This window comes from Tamandua tetradactyla, chromosome 1 (assembly GCF_023851605.1).
Source record: "Tamandua tetradactyla isolate mTamTet1 chromosome 1, mTamTet1.pri, whole genome shotgun sequence".
In the NCBI taxonomy this organism is placed as follows: domain Eukaryota; kingdom Metazoa; phylum Chordata; class Mammalia; order Pilosa; family Myrmecophagidae; genus Tamandua; species Tamandua tetradactyla.
In genome coordinates, this window is record NC_135327.1 from 128986968 (window position 1) to 129011170 (window position 24203).

Consider the following 24203-nt stretch of genomic DNA (forward strand, 5'->3'; position numbering starts at 1 on the left):
AAGGTATGAAATAGGTATATATAATACATAGTATATATAATATATAATAAAGATGTTGAAAAACCAGAATGATATATGAATCAAATCATATGAATTAATATGTTGGGAGCTACACAGGATTTCAAAAAATTAAGACTGAGAACCAAAGTCAATTTTTAGTGACAATGTACTCCTAATAATGTCTAGGAGCATCCAGTGAAAAGTCATCTTTGGTTTAAATGCTTTACTCCTAGAACATATGCAAAAGCAAGTATCTTTTACATCCTCTACTACAGATACAATTCAATTTTTTAAATTTGATTTTCTTTTCCTACAAATTATTGTATAGCCAAATGCTAGATTAAAGGCAATCCTCATATATACTACATCTATCTAGAATTCAATGCCATCCTTCCTCTTTCTTGACAACCAAATAAGGGAGTAGAGAATTTTTTGGAAGAAATTATTTGTAATGTTTTATAAAGATAATTAAGAACAGGTGAAAAATTTTATATTCCATATGGTAATCTGGTTAAGTTATTCCTTCATGGTTTCTACAAATATCTAACTCTCCATTGTCAGAATATGTTATGGTCCAAATGGGTAATTCTCTTATAAAATAGTTAAGTACACCATATATATGCTGTAATCATGTTGATTTCTTATATCGATTGTGGAGGAAAGGGCACAAGACAAAAAACATTTTCGGGCTTAAGTCAGGTAAAACCATTAACTGAGGAAGATTAAAAAACAAAATTATCACTGGCATAAACACCTTAAAAATTTCAAATTTGGTAAAAACATGGAGATGTGTATTTAGATGGCTTCAATTTAAATATTGCCTCAATATAAAGTGTATCCAGTTTTCCAAGCAAGTACAAATGTAAAATTGTCAGTGTTTCTGGAAATAACGATTTTCCAAATCTAGACAAAAATGAACTTGTTCCTTTTCTGAAATTTAGGTTTCTATATTTGATAGTCATGTTATCATGGGACTCTAATAAATATATATAACTAGAATATCACTCACTATATATATCACTACAATATCACTATAAATATAATTTCACTTGAAATTAGTTTTCAATGACAAAGCAAACTATATCATTATTACTCATAATAAACCTCGGGGAAAAATTATGAACATAGAAGACATAATAAAAGAGTCTTTAATATGTATTCAATTTTGTAGAAAAACGCAAACACCTTTATTGTTAATATTTACGTTCAGTTCTTTAATGAAGTTGGCAAAAAATTCCAAGAATTTTTATACATATTTATAAAAATTTCAAGAATATGATCCTTATTACTTGTGTAAAGTACAAATTGTTTAAAAAAGACTAAAAGCCAGTGAATGTAGAAGTGGAAGGGGAAGAGAAAAACATTGACAACAGATCATTGGAATTTTCTTCTTCCCAAATATCTATAATATTACATGTACCACTGTTTTCAGCATAGCTTGTAAAGCCTAAAAATTCTGATTTTTCTTCACTGGTCTGAAATAAGTCCAGTAAAGATTGCACTGGTGAACTACAAATTCTGTTTTCTTCTTGTGTAGCAAGAAACTCTGTTCTTTTATCTGATTCCACATTTGGTTCCAGATTTTCTTTCTTATTTCTTCCTAATATTTTCACTTTCCGATGGATTTTACCAGAAGGTAAAGTATCCATATTCTTGATGTCACAATCATTTGTTTCCATGAGAGGGCTGTGGGATGGAGTATTTGCCTGAATTGTTAGGTAATCTTGTGAACTATTTATTGCTATCAGACCAGAACCACGACCAAATGCTGAATTAAGGTCCTTTTCCTTCAGATCCTTTGCTGCAAAAGTCACAGAATCTGACTTCTGCTTCAGTTGGGATGCACTATTAATGAAATCAGAATATTGTATAGCTGCCCGTAGCCCACATGGACAGTCATTTGCCCTTAGTTCTTCTAAGTCACTTTCATTTATGATGCATTTATGTTCAGAAACATCACTAATGCATCCTTGTTTATTTTCATGTGAAGATAACGGCATAAAATTCTGTTTTATGTCATTTTCGGCTGGATTTAATATGGAATATTTGTTAGTCTTTTTCTCAAGTTCTCTCAGTTCACTAGAAGGGCAGGGGGTGGGTTTTGAAATAAACATAAATTTATGTTCAGGCTCTTGGGGCTCTTTACACAGGAAATTTTGCTTGATTATCTGCACAACTTGATTTTCCCTGAAGTCCTTCTGAGAAATACACTGCAGTTCTAGGTGCTCTCTTGGTTTAGTCTTCTTTGCAGTAAGAGGAGAAAGGGATCCAACGCTGTATTTTATTCTTCAAAGGAAAAAAACGGAAAGAAAAAAATTGAATTGCCATCAAACAAATTTGAGTAGTTAAGTAATTTAAGACATTTCTTGTTTGTTTGTTTGTTTTGGGACACATACAGGCTCTAGAAATTGAACCCAGGTCTTTCGCATGGCAGGGGAGATTCTACCCCTGATCTACCCTTGTACTGCCCCTATTTAAGACATTTTTAAAGACGCCTATATAATATATAAAATATTACAAAACTATAGGCATCTTAACATTCAAATTTACTTTACATGTTTTAAAAGTAATAAAACTTCAGTTGAAAATCCTTCTTATCTGCATTCTTTTCCGCTCTCCCAGAGGTGAACAAAACCCTGAATTTGGTGTGTAAGACTACTTTTAGTCATGTAAGTCAAAGGAAGATGATCGTAAAGGAACTGGGGTCCCTGCTACCAATTTTGTTTTCATTATCCTAAAAATTTTCATATCTTCTGTACTTTTATTTACATTAATGCTTGCCTTCTCATTTTACTTAGTAACATGAAGAATGTATATTTATTGGGAAACCTAAGGCAGAAACATTTATTTTTACTTATATTTAAGTATAAAATATTTATCTTTCACTTCTAAAGATGACAAACTAGTAATTAGTAGGGTTCATATTTTTGACCTAAAACAATTTTCTTTGTAGAGCATCTTGTTAGCATTGGGTCGCAGTTTGTATTGAACAGTCCTAGATTATGTACAGGAAAAAGGGAAGTTAACAGCTCACTAATTTTATGTCACACATGTCATGGATAACTGTGAGGAAAAAAAAAACTACCTGTCCATTCAACCAAAAAGGTTCCTTTTATATTTGTTTTGTTTATACTTTAAGATTCCCTTAGAACCAACAGGAAATAAAAACACTAGTCCAACACTGCTCTAACTCCAGAGAACTTTAGATAACTTGCCAACGGAGGTAAAAAAGTGCAGATAAATTAAGAATTAAAGTAATCAATTAAAGTTAAGGAAGAACCCACTTGTAATTATAAGCACTTGGTCAGAATTTTGCTACAGACCAAGTTTTTAGGGAATTATAAATTCTTACAGTAGTCAACACTGCTTTAATAGTTTGCAATATACATCCTCTTCAAATGCCATACTATTATATTAGTCCTGAACAAGCATTCTGAATGTCACAGTAATAGGAAGTTCAAGAACTGTTCCGCTAAGAGCCAGCCAAGAAACTTCCTAATTAATTTTTGGGAGCTGTATCTTGATATTGCATTTAGTGATATTCTTCATGGCTTAAGATTAGTCTAAAAACAGATATGAGGCCTGAATAACTTACTGAGTCATCACCAACTGAGGTATACCTAAATGAGAGTGTTCATTTTTATTTTAGATATATGGGAATAATCTAACCAGGACTGTTTTGTTAATATGCAGTTATTGTATACTACATAATGCTGTATTTGCACTTAAAAGTCCTATCAGTAGAATTTCTATTTAGGTTGATGGCAAAGGTTTGGAAAAGGATGATGGTGATGGTAGCATAATATTTTGAATGTAATCAACAGTTCTAAACTATAGATGTAAATGTGTTTAAAAGGGAAAACTGTAATATGTATATAATACTAGAATAAAAACCAAAAGATAAACATAGGATTGTACAACACAGTGAACCCTACTGTAGATGATGGATTACAGTTAATAGTATAAGAACGTTCTTTCATAAACAAACATAGGATACTAATATAAGGTAATAAAAAGAGTAGTATCTGGGAAAAAACACAATATAAATTATGGCTGATAATACTAGTACAATTTTAATAATCTCCTCAATTGAAACAAAGGCAACTACTGTTCAAAAAAGAGTACAATTATAAAGAAGTATTGTCATCAACTGTAAAAAAATGTTACAAACCAATGCAATGTTTTGGTAGTGGGGTGGTGTATGGGAATCCTGTATTTTAAGGATGATTGTTTTGCAAAAAAGGTCCTATCAGTATCTTTAATTAGAACTATTTAGTGAATGTAAAAAGAAGACTATGACATAATAGGGACAAGTGGAGAGAGGTTTCTTAAAGCTGTGAAGATTATCTTAAATTTCTATAAATTCTTTCAGCCTGAGTAAAGGGTAAATTCTATGGTCTTATGCCAATGATTGACAAACTACAGTTTACAGGCCAAATGCAGCCTGCCATTTATTTTCCTAAATAAAGTTTTATTGGAATACAGTCACAGTAGTGGTTGCAGCAAGAAACTGCATGGCTTACAAACCTTAAAATATTTACTATGTGGTTCTTACAGAGAAAGTCTGCTGATTCCTGTTAAGAATTACCTAAGTTAAACACCTTTGGTAGTGGGCAGGGGAAAGGGAAGAATTGGTTCTTAACCACATTTATATACAAAATCACAAATTCCTTCTAAGAACAGCAAACACTAATTATTTTCAGTTTCACAGTTTACTGTTTTAGTGAAATTTTAAATTTATATCGCTAAATTACCTTTTCTGTTTAGGCATGTTCCTTTCATATTCCACAAAATCAAAAACCAAGTTAGATACAATATCATCAACAACTTGATACTGGTTACTCTGTGCAAAGTTTCTGTGTTGCTCAGTTAGAAGATGCTAAAATAAAATTTAAAAGCATATCAATAATAAAACTATTTTAGAATCAACAGATATCAGGTTTCCAATAGCTACTCCATTAAAAATATTCTTCAACTTCAAAAGATTTTAAGAGTAAGAATTCTAAGAAACCTTTTACTAAAACTATTTGGTTTTCTCAGTATTCTAGTTTTCAGTGAGAAAAGTACTAATTTATGATTACAATGAAACTGAAAAGAAATAAGCTATATCAGAAAATGAAGATGAGTAGAAAAAATAGTAGCAACACTTAGCATTTAGTGTATGCTAACATTTTTGGGAAGCACTTTTCTCATACTATTTATTTTATCCTTATACAATTACCAAAAAGTAAGTAGGATGGGGCTTATAAAATATTAAATGGGGGAAATATTATAATTTAACACAGGAATTCAAAACACAGAAGAATTCAGAAGGTACGTTAAACAATACTGAATACTGTGTCAAGTATAAAAAACAAAGAATAATTGAACACCTTGAAAATGAAAAAATGATCTCCATTACCAGTGCTAATAAAAGAAAGTATAGAGAAGTTAATTTTAAAAGTGGTTAAGAAAAACGTAAAAATGTCCAGTGTATTCAGATAAAGCCCATGGGAGACAAATGTTTCCTCTGAATAAGTGAAATCTCTAAGCTAGATTCTATCATTTTCTGACAGCTGATCAGGGATATATCTAGAAGCTTGGATTCAAGATGACCAAAGAAATAACCTCATTTCTTTTTCTCTAGTTCCATTAATTTTAAATTTTAATGATTTGATTGACTGCCTTCCCAAAAACTAAATTCTCCACAAGTCACCATAAAAACATTCTGGAATACATATAAACCTTACTGTAAAATGATTTAACATATACAAATTGTACATGCCCAGTAATAGTAAACAAGAGAGAAATGAGTAAAATTTAAAAACAGATTTTCTATAATTCTGGATTTAGTTCATGTTTTTGGAAGGAAAAATAAAATATTAATTTAAATAAATTCAACAATCACTGACTTTTGTGTAGCTCCCCTTCTACCTCCATCTTGCACTTATTTATCTTTTAGGTTTTGATTTAAATGTCACTTCCTCAGTTGGGCTTTCTTTGACCCACATTCTAGGTTAATCTCATTAGTGCTGTACCTTATAGTTTCACTTTTCTGATACTCATCACACTTGCAAATGAGTGTTTGATATCTTATCTTCTCTACCAGACCAGTAAGATACATCTGCCTTGTTTGTTGCTTTATTTCCAGTACTCAAAAATAGTTATTAAATAAACGAAGAACTAAAACCTGATTTAAAAATATCAATCTTGATGACAAATATATAATCTCAATATTCAAAATGAATTCTGGGGAGGGGAAATATTTCTGAGATATTTCAACTACTCATTAAAAAGAATTTTTAACTGCTGACTATATTTCTTTTCCTTTATTATATAAATAAAACACAAAAAACTGACACAAAGTACTATTACATTTTTGGTTATAAAATAATGAAACTTCAATTAATAAGAGTTTGAAGACAAAGAGGTTATGAATGAGATATTTTAAAGTAGTATTCTTTCTCCTTAACCTTCCCACTACAATCTACCAAAACCAAAACCAAACATTAAAATGAGCATCTCCATTGCTTTAAAAACTGATAATTCATATATTAAAAACCTCGTCTCATTACTTCTACCACTACTGCTTGGTATAGGCCATCATCATCTGTCTTTAGATTCCATCAATCACTTTACTTAGATCTTCTGTGCTTACTATTTCCTCTTTTGGGAATGCTGCTCCCCCAGATAGCTACATGTCTCATTACTTCCTTTCCATTCGGGACCCCACTCTGAAATAGAGGTAATCTTTGTCTAGTCTACATAAATAAGAACACCCCCATTCCTGCTTTATGTTTTCTCACAGCATATCTAATGTTGTTTACATATGCCTTATGTTTTTATCCTGTGGTCAACCTTCCCCTCATCCCAACAGAACGCAATCTTATGAAAGGCAGGGTCACTTTTGCTCAATGCTGTTCATCCAGAATTGAACTGGTACAATAAAAAATTTATTTTTTTTAGAAAGTTAAAATTGAGTACCTACTATGTACCAGGAAAGTGACTGGTACATAGTAGCTGTTCAATAAATATTTGTTGAGTAAATGAATAAAAATGATACATACTTCCTTCTTTGAGTTCTTAAAATTTTAGAGATTTCTATAAAAAAGAATTACTAACTAGTTATAATCATCAAGTTGTAAACTACAATGTGAAAAATATACTAAAATATAAATAAATATTATTCATAGTTTTAGAAATATCAATCCCCTATATATAATAACACATTACAGTTTCGAGATCTTCGTATTTCTGCAAGCAACATTCACAATATCCTTTTTTTTTTCTCTCTTTCAAATGGAGTTGAATTGGGGTACCACCATATTTATCACCATCAGTTTGGATTCTGAGAGAAAAAGAGTAAAAGAATTAACTGCTAAATATAATGAATAATTTAAAAAATTTACAGTCCTTAGCTATCACAAACAGAATGTGTAATAAATTTAAAGTGATTTGTATTAGCAAACAAATACTTTTAAGGAGCAAACTAAGAATGTAAATGAATATTCCTGAGAATGTTTCAGATAAAAATAACAGATTTATATTATTTAAAAATATTTTCAAGTCTCCCTTCCCCTGTGTATCTAAAATGTTAAGTTTTGACATACCTGAGACAGATTCAGGAGAAACAAAAATATACAGGGAAAAAATTAATTAGCATATTTCTAACAAATATGCTAATTAATACACTCAAACACAATGGCATAAAAATATTATTTTAAATGTTTAAAAAGACAAAAATTCACTTGACATGACATCCTGAATAATATTCCTTCTAAAGTAAAGATTCAAACCAACCTTAGTTTAACCTGATTTTGCTTGTGGATGACAGATGGTTTATCCACATCAAATGGACTACAGGGTTTCTGAATAGAATGATTTATAAAAGGCATGTTGGTCAACTGAAGATAAAATGGCCTATAAAGTCTAGAAGAATAAAAGACAAATACATGAGATTCTCTATGATACAATAAGTTTCAAAGTCTTACTTCTCATAATAATAAATCATCTGGACTATGAAATAAACAATAGAAATCAGTTAGGCTTCTGGTCTAAGATCAAATTTTTAGCCTTGATTTTGAAAGGTATTACACAGTAACAGTAATGCATTTCACCAAAAGAAGCATTCAACATACCTGTGACCTCAGTGAATGCCAAGAGAATTAACCACACATATTTAAATAAGTTAACCAGAAAGTTAAGAGAAAGCAGTCTATTTATCCAATGCCAAATTATTTTATTTATATATGTAGGCTATATTAAGATTATTCTACAAATATATCCTTTATTGTGAAATAGTTTTAGAAAACTACCAAATTAGATGTTAGCCTCAGATTTCATATTTTCAAATGGTTACCTGATAATTCTTCCTTTTCATAAATGTGGGCACAATCTTTCAGAAGTAGTTCTAAATGATATAGTAACACATTTGACCAGAGAATGGTTATTTGAAATACTTAAAATAAGGTGTTCCCCTTACTGCCCTGAATCAGATACTTCAGAGATATCTACAACATACTGAAACTACAGTCAGTGCTTGACCTCAAATTAATTAATGCTACTTTTGGTAAGCTAGTATAAAGGAACCTAATATTAAAAAAACCATTAGTTTTATTAATCACTTAGGAGATTTTTCTGTTACTATTATATTTAAATCAGATTGTATTTAAATACTTACTGAGTCATATCTTCCACCTTTACAAAAGGCTTTTTCAGTCGACCTGCTTGAGAACATACAAAACATGCTACTAAATACTTGTAAATACATTAAACAAAACAAAACAAAAACAAAAGTATTCTGGCAAAACAAAACCACTATGTATTCATTTCAAAGTTTAGCTCCATTGTAGGTGTTTTCCACTATCATCTCCTTTACAAAATAACATGCTGCCAATATTCTGAGATTCTTAAACAGAGCTGTGCCCCTGAAGTCTGTAATAGAATTCTGGGATATAGTAAGCTGGAACAGGAAAAGAATTCCACCTTTATTTTCACAAACCTCTAACTGAAACATTTCCTCCAGTCATGAATATAAGCAACAAATCATATTAGTATTACCAACACCTTCAACTGTGATACCAATAGAAAAAGCAGATACTTCATATTGTACTCTTCACTGTAAACATACCAAAGCATCACACTCATCATTTCAAAATTATAGTAAATAGAATCACTGCTAGCACTTGTTTTTCATATAGAATGTATATCATTTCATAATTATAAATTAATTTGATAACTGCATTTCAATACTGTTAATTTTCTCGGTAATGTAATGACTTCATTTATGCTTTTAAAAACTACTCTCAGAAGGGGTCTATTGGCTTCACTAGACTACCATCGGGCCCATATTACAAATAAAGGTTAAGAATTTAGGAATATTTAAAAATATATATTTTTACTGAGAAATATCCACACATATACAGTCCAACCATATTATACAATCAGTGGTTCACAATATATAGCTGTGTATTCTTCACCATGATCATTTTTAGAACATTTGCCTCACTCCAGAAAAAGAATTCATATATCCTATACCCCTTACCCCACCCTCTCACTGACCTACCGTATTTCAATCTTCCCAATTTTTACCCTTTATTTCACACTATTTATTTTTAATCCTTTAAAAAAATTAATCTGTTTATACCCTGGATAAAAGGAGCATCAGACACAAGTTTTTCACAATCACACAGTCACAGTGTAAAAAGATTGAAAGGTATACAGTCTTCTTCAAAAAGCAAGGGTTCTGGAACACAGTTCAACAGTTTCAGGTACTTCCTGCTAGCCACTCCAATACACCATAAACTAAAAAGGGATTACCTATAATGTGTAAGAATAATCTCCAGGATAATTTCTCAACTGTTTGAAATCTCTCAACCACTGAGACATTTTTTTGGTCTCATTTCTCTCTTCCCAGTTTTGGTCAAGAAGGCTTTCTCAATCTCATGATGCCAGGTCCCAGCTCATTTCCAGCAGTCAGATCCCATGTTGGAGGGAGATCAATATCCCTGGGAATCACAATCCATGTAAGGGGTGGGCAGTGAGTTTACCTGCCAAGTTGGCTTAGAAAGGGAGGCCACATCTGAGCAACAAAAGAGATTCTGTGGGGATGACTTGCAGGCATAATTAATTATAAGTATGCTTAGTTTCTCTTCTGTAGGAGTAAGTTTCACAGAGGTGAGCCCCAACATTGAGGGCTCAGCTTACCGAACTGGTTGTTCCTACCCCACTACTTGTGTGAATATCATGAATTCCCCAAATGGGGATGTTGAATATTTCCTCCTTTCTCCTCAGTTATTCATGGGGACTTTGCAAATACATTGTTATTCTCTGCCTAAATTACTCTGGGGTATATCGGGGTATATTGCACTAACCTCTACAAACCAACAAGATCTCATGTCCTATTCAAGATTCCATGTAATTATGGTGTTCAAGTAAAGTGACCATATATGTTAAATCACATAATATGCTAGCCAAAACAGTAATTTTACAACAAATAAACATCTCTCCCTTCTGTCTCACACAGAAGTTGAAGTTTGAAAATATGGGCAATTATTATTCTTTACCCAGTACTCTGATTTGCTTAGTCATATCCAGGCTCAATTCATATCTATAGATCAATCTGATCACTTTTTTTTTTTAACAGTTGCTGAATGGAGTAATGGAATAAAGCATTTAAAAGGTCTCTTTACATTATTTTTAGAAGAATTCTATATGATTTAATCTATTTTTAAAAGCAAACAACACATTTAAGAATATCAAAATACTTACTTCTTGTTTTCTGTGTAGTAGCTCTTTTCCCCTTTAAAAAAAAAAAAGATATAAGGAAAACTTTGGGTTTGAAAATATTATGTCTAACAACAAGCACAACATCAACATTCTCCAGATAAAAATAATCACATAGGAAAAGTGCTATAGAAAAGAAGAGTGATTATTGTTAAGTTATATGAAAGAAAAAAAAAAAGACTTTTATAAATTTTAAATCAGCTCAACTAAAGAAATTAATTAAATGGCTTAATGGTACAGAATCTAGTAGATTATAAACTACTAGAGTACACCTAACTACCTAGCATTCCTTCTGTAATTGTTTTTGCTTTCACAGAAAGAAACCTGCCAAAAAGCAAAAGGTGACATTAATAAAATAATCTAAAAAGTCATGTAAATTTGTGGCCTTATTCAGGAAAACTTTTGTGATAAGCTGCACAAAGGAATTAGTAAAAAAATATAGTCCACTGCTAGTCAAGTTGGAATACATCTAATACAGACAACCAATTCCAAAATCTCTGGAGAAAACATATAGGCAACTAATTGTTAAAAAAACAGGCCAATGGTAGAAGAGTCAAAATTTAAAGAGAAGGAGGTGTAAGGTAGTTCAGTGGTAGAATCCTGCCATGCAGGAGGACCCAGGTTTGATTCCTGGCCTTATGTACTCCCACCCTCCACCCCCAATAAACAAATGGTGCTGCAAAAACGGGACAGTCACATGGAAAAAGAAAGAAATATGACCCCCGCCATGCAGAGTATCAAAAAAAAAAAAAAAAGATAATTTTTATGGGGTGAGTTTCTGTTTTTTTCTTTTTCCCTTCTTTACTCTTGCATTTTTGCCTTAAGCGTGGCCTCTAAGTCATGGAGTGGAAGCGGTGGAGCCAGGGGCTACATCTCCTAGAGAAATCCTCTCTTTTTGGTCTGAGGAATTTGGAAAGGGCCTCCTAATGTCTGAAGAATATGAGGGGAATTTCTGTATTTTCATCTTTCTTTTTTCTCATAGTTCTTCCTTGAGGGCAGGCCCCTACCTTGAAGCTGCAGCTCTGAATGTGGTGTGGCAGCTAAAACTCTGAGAAACCTTGAGTTTCTGTGTGAAATAACTAGAAAAGACCCACTGCAGGCTGAAGAACGTGGGGGAAATTCTATAGAAGAGCCAGCTGGAGATGGTAGTCTTTAATTCCCTGTATAACTCACACAAGGTGCCAGGTTTGACTCCAAGCTGAGCATGATAAAGACAGACCCAAAGCAGAATGGCAAGGGCTTTGAGAATGGAAAAAGATTTAAACTATTGCTTAAGTCTTAAGACTAACCTGTAAATCATGTATGCACAGGACAGACCCAAAGCTGCATACAAAGGTTTTGAAAACAGAACTGAGATTAGAGCCATTACCCAGCAAAGTTGAGATGGAACCAATAGTTTGAACGCTATTAGGTTGACTGTCTGCTAAAATGACAACAAAATCAGCATTCTCCAGAGTATTGTAATAGATGTAGAGTCTACACAACCTAACATTTACATGCCCAGGACACACAAAAAAATTATTCGACATATAAAGAACCAGGAAAACATGATCAATTGTCAAGGGAAAGAGACAATCAGATGCCAACCCCAAGATGGTCTAAATTTTGTAATTATAAAAAAAGACTTAAAAAAAATAAAAAAGCTAATGAAGTACTAGTTAAAATTAAAAAAATTCAGTGAACTACAAAGAGGATAAACTCAAAGAGTACCATTATCTCAACCCATCATAAGCAAACTGCTGCAAACCAAAGATATAAAGATAAAAATCTTAAAGCAGATAGAGAAAAATGGTAAATTACATATAAGTGAATAACAGATCAAATGACTGTAGATTTCCTATCAGAATCCGTGGGGGCCCAAAGATAGTTGTATAACATTTGTAAAGTACTAAAATAGAGAATTCGGAATTCTTATTTATCCAGTGAAAATATTTTGCAGGAATGAAGGAAAAAGACAGTCTCACATGAAGGAATATTAAGAGAATTTACCAGGAAACCAGTTCTTAAAAAAAAAAGCTAAAGGAAGGTCTTCAGGCAAAAAAATGAGAGGGAAATTTGTAACTTCGATAATGAAGATGAACAAAAGAAATGCAAGTGGCTTCCTGGAAGATGGCGGCTTAGTAAGACGCGCGGATCTTAGTTTCTTCTCCAGGACACCTACTAGGGGAGTAGAAACGATACAGAAAGCGCCCAAAGCCACAACAGAGATAAAAAAGACAGCGTACCCCATCCTGGAACGGCTGGCTGGCTGAGAGAAGCAGCTCGGGTGAGATCGCCGAGGCGCGCGGGCCTTACCGGGCGGGGTGGCAAGCAGCCGGAGTTACTCCCTTCCCCCTTCCCGGGCCGGCTGGGAGAATTGGAGAGGCGGTCCCCTGAAACCAAGACGGCTGGCGCCCACACCACGCGCAGCCCCCGGACCAACTGAGAGAATTGGATCGGAAACCCCCAGGCCGCGGAGAACGGTGACAGGTGGGGGAGGCCCCTTCCAAACCCGTGACTCCCGGGGAACGTGCACTCTCTTGGGCGGGCCGCTGCCGCTGGCGCCCTCCCGCCACGCTTGTTGCCCAGGGCCGACTAGGAAATTCGGACGGGCTCTTTCCCTGGCTGCGGCGACCAGCAACCCTCCCTGCGTTCGGACCCTGGGCCGGCTCAAGCCACTTCGGCTAGCGAACCCCCAGGACGGCGAGAGTTTTCCAAAGTTTAAGGTCCCACAGCACCTTTTACTGGTGGGACCCGCAGACAAACGTGTGCCACGAGCGCCACCTACTGGGCAGGATAAGAAAAACAGAACCCAGAGATTTCACAGAAAAATATTACAACCTTGCTGGGTCCAACACCAAGAGAAATCTGAATAAATGCCCAGACGCCAGCAGCAGAAGATAACTGTCCACGCTCAAAAGATAGAGAATATGGCTCAGTCAAAGGAACAAACCAATAGCTCAAATGAGACACAAGAGCTGAGACAACTAATGCTGAATATACGAACAGAAATGGAAAACCTCTTCAAAAATGAAATCGATAAATTGAGGGAGGACATGAAGAGGACATGGGCTGAACATAAAGAAGAAATAGAAAAACTGAAAAAACAAATCGCAGAACTTATGGAAGTGAAGGATAAAGTAGCAAACATAGAAAAAATAATGGATAGCTACAATGATAGATTTAAAGAGACAGAAGATAGAATTAGTGATTTGGAGGATGGAACATCTGAATTCCAAAAAGAAACAGAAACTATAGGGAAAAGAATGGAAAAATTTGAACAGGGTATCAGGGAACTCAAGGACAATATGAACCGCACAAATATACGTGTTGTGGGTGTCCCAGAAGGAGAAGAGAAGGGAAAAGGAGGAGAAAAACTAATGGAAGAAATTATCACTGAAAATTTCCCAACTCTTATGAAAGACCTAAAATTACAGATCCAAGAAGTGCAGCGCACCCCAAAGAGATTAGACCCAAATAGGCGTTCTCCAAGACACTTACTAGTTAGAATGTCAGAGGTCAAAGAGAAAGAGAGGATCTTGAAAGCAGCAAGAGAAAAACAATCCATCACATACAAGGGAAACCCAATAAGACTTTGTGTAGATTTCTCAGCAGAAACCATGGAAGCTAGAAGACAGTGGGATGATATATTTAAAATACTAAAAGAGAAAAACTGCCAACCAAGACTCCTATATCCAGCAAAATTATCCTTCAAAAATGAGGGAGAAATTAAAACATTCTCAGACAAAAAGTCACTGAAAGAATTTGTGACCAAGAGACCAGCTCTGCAAGAAATACTAAAGGGAGCACTAGAGTCAGATACAAAAAGACAGAAGAGAGAGATATGGAAAAGAGTGTAGAAAGAAGGAAAATCAGATATGATATATATAATACAAAAGGCAAAATGTTAGAGGAAAATATTATCCAAACAGTAATAACACTAAATGTCAATGGACTGAATTCCCCAATCAAAAGACATAGATTGGCAGAATGGATTAAAAAACAGGATCCTTCGATATGCTGTCTACAGGAAACACATCTTAGACCCAAAGATAAACATAGGTTGAAAGTGAAAGGTTGGGAAAAGATATTTCATGCAAATAACAACCAGAAAAGAGCAGGAGTGGCTATACTAATATCCAACAAATTAGACTTCAAATGTAAAACAGTTAAAAGAGACAAAGAAGGACACTATATACTAATAAAAGGAACAATTAAACAAGAAGACATAACAATCATAAATATTTACGCACCGAATCAGAATGCCCCAAAATACGTGAGGAATATACTGCAAACATTGAAAAGGGAAATAGACTCATATACCATAATAGTTGGAGACTTCAACTCACCACTCTCATCAAGGGACAGAACATCTAGACAGAGGATCAACAAAGAAATAGAGAATCTGAATATTACTATAAATGAACTAGACTTAATAGACATTTATAGGACATTACATCCCACAACAGCAGGATACACCTTTTTCTCAAGTGCTCATGGATCATTCTCAAAGATAGACCATATGCTGGGTCACAAAGCAAGTCTTAACAAATTTAAAAAGATTGAAATCTTACACAACACTTTCTCGGACCATAAAGGAATGATGTTGGAAATCAATAATAGGCAGAGTGCCAGAAAATTCACAAATACGTGGAGGCTCAACAACACACTCCTAAACAACGACTGGGTCAAAGAAGAAATTGCAAGAGAAATTAGCAAATACCTCGAGGCGAATGAAAATGAAAACACAACATATCAAAACTTATGGGACGCAGCAAAGGCAGTGCTAAGAGGGAAATTTATTGCTCTAAATGCCTATATCAGAAAAGAAGAAAAGGCAAAAATTCAGGAATTAACTATCCATTTGGAAGAACTGGAGAAAGAACAGCAAGCTAACCCCAAAGCAAGCAAAAGGAAAGAAATAACAAAGATTAGAGCACAAATAAATGAAATTGAAAACATGAAAACAATAGAGAAAATCAATAAGGCCAGAAGTTGGTTCTATGAGAAAATCAATAAGATTGATGGGCCCTTAGCAAGATTGACAAAAAGAAGAAGAGAGAGGATGCAAATAAATAAGATCAGAAATGGAAGAGGAGACATAACTACTGACCTCACAGAAATAAAGGAGGTAATAACAGGATACTATGAACAACTTTACGCTAATAAATACAACAATTTAGAGGAAATGGACGGGTTCCTGGAAAGACATGAACAACCAACTTTGACTCAAGAAGACATAGATGACCTCAACAAACCAATCACAAGTAAAGAAATTGAATTAGTCATTCAAAAGCTTCCTAAAAAGAAAAGTCCAGGACCAGATGGCTTCACATGTGAATTCTACCAAACGTTCCAGAAAGAATTAGTACCAATTCTCTTCAAACTCTTCAAAAAAATCGAAGTGGAGGGAAAACTACCTAATTCATTCTATGAAGCCAACATCACCCTCATACCAAAACCAGGCAAAGATATTACAAAAAAAGAAAACTACAGACCAATCTCTCTAATGAATACAGATGCAAAAATCCTCAATAAAATTCTAGCAAATCGTATCCAACAGCACATTAAAAGAATTATACATCATGACCAAGTAGGATTCATCCCAGGTATGCAAGGATGGTTCAACATAAGAAAATCAATTAATGTAATACACCATATCAACAAATCAAAGCAGAAAAATCACATGATCATCTCAATTGATGCAGAGAAGGCATTCGACAAGATTCAACATCCTTTCCTGTTGAAAACACTTCAAAAGATAGGAATACAAGGGAACTTCCTTAAAATGATAGAGGGAATATATGAAAAACCCACAGCTAATATCATCCTCAATGGGGAAAAATTGAAAACTTTCCCCCTAAGATCAGGAACAAGACAAGGATGTCCACTATCACCACTATTATTCAACATTGTGTTGGAGGTTCTAGCCAGAGCAATTAGACAAGAAAAAGAAATACAAGGCATCAAAATTGGAAAGGAAGAAGTAAAACTATCACTGTTTGCAGACGACATGATACTATACGTCGAAAACCCGGAAAAATCCACAACAAAACTACTAGAGCTAATAAATGAGTACAGCAAAGTAGCAGGTTACAAGATCAATATTCAAAAATCTGTAGCATTTCTATACACTAGCAATGAACAAGCTGAGGGGGAAATCAAGAAACGAATCCCATTTACAATTGCAACTAAAAGAATAAAATACCTAGGAATAAATTTAACTAAAGAGACAAAAAACCTATATAAAGAAAACTACAAAAAACTGCTAAAAGAAATCACAGAAGACCTAAATAGATGGAAGGGCATACCGTGTTCATGGATTGGAAGACTAAATATAGTTAAGATGTCAATCCTACCTAAATTGATTTACAGATTCAATGCAATACCAATCAAAATCCCAACAACTTATTTTTCAGAAATAGAAAAACCAATAAGCAAATTTATCTGGAAGGGCAGGGTGCCCCGAATTGCTAAAAACATCTTGAGGAAAAAAAACGAAGCTGGAGGTCTCGCGCTGCCTGACTTTAAGGCATATTATGAAGCCACAGTGGTCAAAACAGCATGGTATTGGCATAAAGATAGATATATCGACCAATGGAATCGAATAGAGTGCTCAGATATAGACCCTCTCATCTATGGACATTTGATCTTTGATAAGGCAGTCAAGCCAACTGACCTGGGACAGAGCAGTCTCTTTAATAAATGGTGCCTAGAGAACTGGATATCCATATGCAAAAGAATGAAAGAAGACCCATCTCTCACACCCTATACAAAAGTTAACTCAAAATGGATCAAAGATCTAAACATTAGGTCTAAGACCATAAAACAGTTAGAGGAAAATGTTGGGAGATATCTTATGGATCTTACAACTGGAGGCGGTTTTATGGACCTTAAACCTAAAGCAAGAGCACTGAAGAAGGAAATAAATAAATGGGAACTCCTCAAAATTAAACACTTTTGTGCATCAAAGAACTTCATCAAGAAAGTAGAAAGACAGCCTTCACAATGGGAGACAATATTTGGAAATGATATATCAGATAAAGGTCTAGTATCCAGAATTTATAAAGAGATTGTTCATCTCAACAACAAAAAGACAGCCAACCCAATTACAAAATGGGAAAAAGACTTGAACAGACACCTCTCAGAAGAGGAAATACGGATGGCCAAGAGGCACATGAAGAGATGCTCAATGTCCCTGGCCATTAGAGAAATGCAAATCAAAACCACAATGAGATATCATCTCACACCCACCAGAATGGCCATTATCAACAAAACAGAAAATGACAAGTGCTGGAGAGGATGCGGAGAAAGAGGCACACTTATCCACTGTTGGTGGGAATGTCAAAGGGTGCAACCACTGTGGAAGGCAGTTTGGCGGTTCCTCAAAAAGCTGAATATAGAATTGCCATACGACCCAGCAATACCATTGCTAGGTATCTACTCAAAGGACTTAAGGGCAAAGACACAAACGGACATTGGCACACCAATGTTTGTAGCAGCGTTATTTACAATTGCAAAGAAATGGAAACAGCCAAAATGTCCATCAACAGAAGAATGGCTAAAGAAACTGTGGTATATACATACCATGGAATATTATGCAGCTTTAAGACAGAATAAACTTATGAAGCATGTAATAACATGGATGGACCTAGAGAGCATTATGCTGAGTGAGTCTAGCCAAAAACTAAAGGACAAATACTGTATGGTCCCACTGATGTGAACGGGCATTCGAGAATAAACTTGGAATATGTCATTGGTAACAGAGTCCAGCAGGAGTTAGAAACAGGGTAAGATAATGGGTAATTGGAGCTGAAGGGATACAGACTGTGCAACAGGACTAGATACAAAAACTCAAAAATGGACAGCACAATAATACCTAATTGTAAAGTAATCATGTTAAAACACTGAATGAAGCTGCATCTGAGCTATAGGTTTTTGTTTTGTTTTGTGTTGTTTTGTTTTGATTTTACTATTATTACTTTTATTTTTTTCTCTATATTAACATTCTATATCTTTTTCGGTTATGTTGCTAGTTCTTCTAAACCAATGCAAATGTACTAAGAAATGATGATCATGCATCTATGTGATGATGTTAAGAATTAATGATTGCATGTGTAGAATGGTATGACCTCTAAATATTGGGTTAATTTCTTTTTTTCCGTTAATTAAAAAAAAAAAAAAAAAGAGAAGGGATAATTGGAGATGAAGGGATACAGACTGTACAACGGGACTGGACATAAAAACTCAGAAATGGACAGCACAATACTACCCAATTGTAATGCAATTATGTTAAAACACTGAATGAAGCTGCATGTGAGGTATAGGTTTTTTGTTTTTGTTTTTTTTGTTTTTTTTCTTTCTATTATTGTTTTAATTCTTATTCTGTTGTCTTTTTATTTCTTTTTCTAAATCGATGCAAATGTACTAAGAAATGATGAATATGCAACTATGTGATGTTATTAAGAATTACTGATTGTACATGCAGATTGGAATGATTTTTAATTGTTTTGTTAATTCTTTTTTTAATTAATAAAAAAATAAATAAATAAATAAATAAATAAAAAAAAAATTAAAATTAAAAAAAAAAAAAAAAAAAAAAAGAAATGCAAGTACCTGCTAGATAATACTAGTTTTCTTCTCTTAAATTCTTCAAAAAAACATGACTGTTGCAAGCAAAAAGTATAACTTCTACTAGTGGTGTTCTCAATTCATGGAGATGAAATAAATAACAATAACAGGAAAGTTGGTGGGGGTGGTGGTAAAAGGGCTTGGAAGTAGTTGTAAATGTAAAAGGGCTTTTACATTTTATTTGATGAGAATAAAATATTAATTCTAAATAGATTCTGTAAGGTTATATATGCATAATGTAAATCATAATTACCATTAATACAAAACAAAACAAACAAAAAAAATCCCAAGGAGGTATAGCCAAAGCCAATAGATAAGTCTTCAAATAATCCAAAAGAAGGCAGGAAAGGGGGAAATGGAGAAATAAAACACAGAGGGATCAACAGAAAACACAGTAAACCGGCAGACCTAAATCCAACCACATCAATAATTACCTTACACACAAATCACCTAAACGTAACAATTTAAAAACAGATTTGATTTAAAAAGATAACTCTACACTTTCTATAAGAAACCAATTTTAAATATTAAGACATAGATATATTAAAAGTAAAAGGATACAAAAAGGATTAAAAAGAAAGCAGCAACGGCTATGGCTATATTAATATGAAACAAAGCAGATTTCAGAACAATTAATATTATGAGAGACAGAGAAGGACATTAAACAATAAAAGCCAGTTCACCAAGAAGTTATACCTCACAACAAGCTTCAAAATCTGTGAATCAAGAACTGAAAGGAAAGAGTTGTGAACAAAATCCACAATTATATTTAGCAACTTCAATACTTTCTCTCAGTATAGATGAAGAAGATTTGAACAATATTCCTATCATCAAACTTGACTACACTTACCGAACACTCCACCTCAAAGCACCAGGATAAGGTATAATTCTGGACAATAAAACAAACTTTGGCAAATTTAAAAGAATGGAAATCATACAAAGTATGCTCTCTGAACAACAAAAGAACAGAAATCGGTAACAAGAGATGTATTTGAGAAATCTCCAATGATGTGAAAACAAACAATTCCAAATAACCCATGGCAGAAAAAGTACTTACTAAGTCACAAACGAAACTTGAAAATATTTAAAACTGAATGAAGACAAAAATACAACATATCATATTCATGAGATGCAGCTGAAGCAAAGCTTAAAAGAAATTTACAAAATTAAAAGCTTAAATTAGAAAAGGTCGCAAATCAAGCACCTAAGCCTCTCACTTAAAAAACAAAACAAAACAAAACAAAAAAAACAGAAAAAGGGAAAATTAAACTCCAGACAAGCAGAAGAAATAAGAGTAAAAATCAGTGAAACTGAAAATGAAAAACAGAGAAAATCAATGGAACCAAAAACTGGTTCTCTGAAAAGAGTAAAACTAAAATTGATAAACCTCTAGTAAAGGTGACCAAGGGAAAATGAGAGAAGACATAAAGTAGTAATAAGCTAAAGACCTCAAAGACATTAAAAGGTGAATAAGGAAATATTACGAACCCTATGCTCATGAATTCAACAACTTAGACATAATAGACAAATTCCTTGATAAACTACTGAAATGCACTCAAAGACACATGAATAACTTGAACTGTCCTATTATCTATTAAAGACATTAAATTTGTTAAAACTTTCCAATAAAGAAGACTCCAGGCCCAGATAGCCTAAATGATGAATTCTACCAAACATTAAGAAATAAAACTGATTCTACAAAAACTTATCTAGAAAATAGAAGAGGGAACACATTCAAGCATTTTATGAGGCCAGCATTACCCTAACACTACACCAGACCAGTGACATCACAAGAAATAGCCAATATTCTTCATGCACATAAACACAAAAAATTCTCAACATATTTATTTCAAGTAAACTGGAAAAAAAATCTCAAAGTACTTGAGATAAAGCAACAGAGCAAAACATATTTACTCCATTTACTGAAAAAAGACACACAAAAATACTTATGAGACTCTATGTCTTAGAATTTACATGTATTCTTTGGTGTGCGTAGGGTTTTATATGTTCAATCAAGCCCATAAATGTATCTTCACTAAAAAGTCTTATGTTCCAGAACCTGGCAAACCAAAAAATTTCCAGAAACAAAATTTTCAGTATGAGAATCAATCTGAACATTGATTATAGCGGAATCTGGTATTCTGTTTTTATTGTGGGGGAAAGGTAAAGTATGTTTCATATACTTTTGTTTCCTAAGGACAAAGACTTGTTTTGTTCCTAGTGCCTAGCATACAGCAGACACTGAATATTTGTTAAATAGTGAATGAATGGGGGCTACATGTGTAAACAAGATTCAGTGTTTAAAAAGACAGGCGCCATCTGGACCTTCATGGAGTTTATAATCTAATAATTACAAGATTTAAGGCACTGGCAAGATGCTGAAACTTGCTGATAACTACTTTCAAACCTTCCCTTCTCAGATGCCTCCTTCTGTAAAACTGTCTTAGGCCAATATTTATCCCAGCATTAACTATAGATTGCAACCTATTAGTGGACTACGAATCAATTTAGTGAATTATGACCAATATTTTAAAAAGTTATAATAAAGTAATAAAGCAATTGTCAGCATACATTACATTAAGACTATTGTTTCATGAAACCTGTTTCAGATTAAATTTATTGTATTTACATATATATATGTATATATATAGACAGACACAATGTGTTTATACTCAGTCCAAAATATCCTTTTATGTTTGAATGTTTCATGTACTTACTTCAAAAGGACTTTATGTATCCTTGTACATGGCAAGTATACACTGGGTGATCATGTTGTAAAATGCATTTATTAAAAATTGTGTTCAAGTGTGTTTAAAAGCCAGTGTCCAGCTGTCGGTCTTGGCAGTATGTTCATTCTTCACTGACCATGAGAGGATTTTTTCCAAAGGCCTATCTAAATAGCTCAGTCTTCTATTTTATAATCTTTTCATAACTTCCCAAATCCTTTAAGTTAATATCTAAGTCTTTTATACAGTATAGAGTCCTTTATAATTTGAATTTGGCTGATTTTTGCAGCTTCATCTCTTGTCATGTTCCTACTCAAAGAGCAAGCTGATAGAACTATACTACAGAAAATTTCCAAAACATGCCATCTTCCTTATGACTTCATGTCTTTATATATACTCTCCTATAAAATTTATTTTGCTTTTGGAATTCTGTCATTTAAGGACTGGATGAAGGCAAAGCTTACCAAAAAAAATGATCTCAGAGATTTGAGGAGAAAACGAAAAGATTAGAGAAGTCCCAAAAGAGAACACGGAAATTCAAGGAGGGAATGGACAAGTTAACATAATCAATATGATTAGTTTTTAAAAGTGTTACATTGATTTGGCAAACTGATCAGCAGTTTTCTATTTTGTGAACTGAAGTATGAAAGTGGAGATTTGAGAAGACTGAGTGAGAGGGAGGAAAAAGATTGGATAGTATTTAGTTGGGGATGTGGAATCAAGGGAGGCTATACTGTATTTGTTTTAAAGGATGGAATTGGGCTGAATCAGTAGAAAGGTTTCAAGGAAGAAGCAGTAATAGGGAAGAGACTGAAGATATGGGAACATTAAGTCTAACAGAACGCAATGCCCAATGTGTTTAACAATTATTCTGAGGTCAGCTAATCATCTATGTAACAAGATTTTGTTATACGATAATCTGGAGTATTTAAGTATATTCCTTAATTATGTTCCAAAAAGGAGTGAATTATCTCTATTAGGAACTTATCATGCAATAGGCTTATGTTAGTGCTTTTCTATAAAATGAAGAGAAGTGTTTCTTATAAATAGCTGAAAGAACCAAAGAGGAAAATTTAAAACTATGCCATCATCTCAGAACAATTCTTAATTCATGAATATAATCCTAAACTTAAATGCTACATAATTTATTCAAATAAGAGAAACATACACATAATACAGGCTTACCTTTAAACTATTCTGGCAATATTTTCTACGTGGCTGGATTTACAGAATCCAGAATAAATAAAAATCAAGTTTGATTAGTTAGTTTAAAAATTAAGGAAAACAACATACCACATCTCTCACAGAAGTGTTTGATTTCTTGAGTAAATACAACTCTTTTTTCTTTTGTTCAATGTAGTATCTAATGTCTTTATTAAAAGAAAGAAGATTTTAAGGTTAGCATTTTTACCCTTCAAATTAGACAATGCTATTTCTCACAGTTGTAGTACATTTACATGAAGTTAATTACCATTACAGATATTCCTTGCTTACAAATAAAAAGTCAGCTATCAAGGGGCAGAGATAGGTATTTAATAACAAATATAGTCAAACAATAATTAGAAAATCCTTACCATCAATATGAAGAATTTTTACTCCCCATGATAAGGCATTTGATAATATACTATTTGAAGGAATAAAATCCTGTTAAAAAAAAAGTTTTGTAGTTTAAAAAAAAAATTACTATTTAAATGAGTTAAAAAAAACTCAATTATATTATGTTTAGTCATTGAGGTTATTACTTGGAACAAACATCACAGACTTTCAACAGTAATGGCAACATTTTTTATGTTCAGAATTTCTAAACTCAATCCTGTTTAACATAGGCTCATGTTTGACTATTTAATACATATTAGGGTATTAAAAATTAGGGCAAGTTTTAAGAAATTATTTCACTAAAAATACAAAAATGCAATATGCTTCAGAAATCTCCAGAAATATTTTAAAAGCCCACAAGATGGGGATGTTTCTCCACAAAAGTAAATTCTGTTTTTGGCAAAATAAAATACATGCTGAAATCACGGCTTTTCCTAGAAAAATGAGGATAGATAGATTTTAAGAACATACCTAATTTCCCTTGAGTTTTTAGTAACAGAATATGCA

General features: G+C 33.4%; 1 protein-coding gene across 3 annotated transcripts in view; it reads right to left on the reverse strand.

Moving 5' to 3' along the window:
• Positions 1-1186: 1186 nt before the first annotated feature.
• The window catches only part of DBF4 (DBF4-CDC7 kinase regulatory subunit), a 32097-nt gene continuing 9080 nt past the window's right edge, over positions 1187-24203 (reverse strand). Inside the window, exons 5-12 of one of the 3 annotated variants that reach the window (XM_077147752.1) lie at positions 23675-23744; positions 23394-23470; positions 10750-10780; positions 8660-8702; positions 7780-7908; positions 7213-7327; positions 4755-4879; positions 1187-2286 (exon numbers count right to left, since the gene is read on the reverse strand). In XM_077147752.1, the coding sequence (XP_077003867.1) occupies positions 1320-2286; positions 4755-4879; positions 7213-7327; positions 7780-7908; positions 8660-8702; positions 10750-10780; positions 23394-23470; positions 23675-23744 (1557 nt within the window). In that variant the 3' untranslated portion in view covers positions 1187-1319. Of the gene's footprint in view, positions 2287-4754; positions 4880-7212; positions 7328-7779; positions 7909-8659; positions 8706-10749; positions 10781-23393; positions 23471-23674; positions 23745-24203 lie in introns of all 3 variants that reach the window. The other 2 variants (XM_077147660.1, XM_077147839.1) reach the window with 2 other exon arrangements.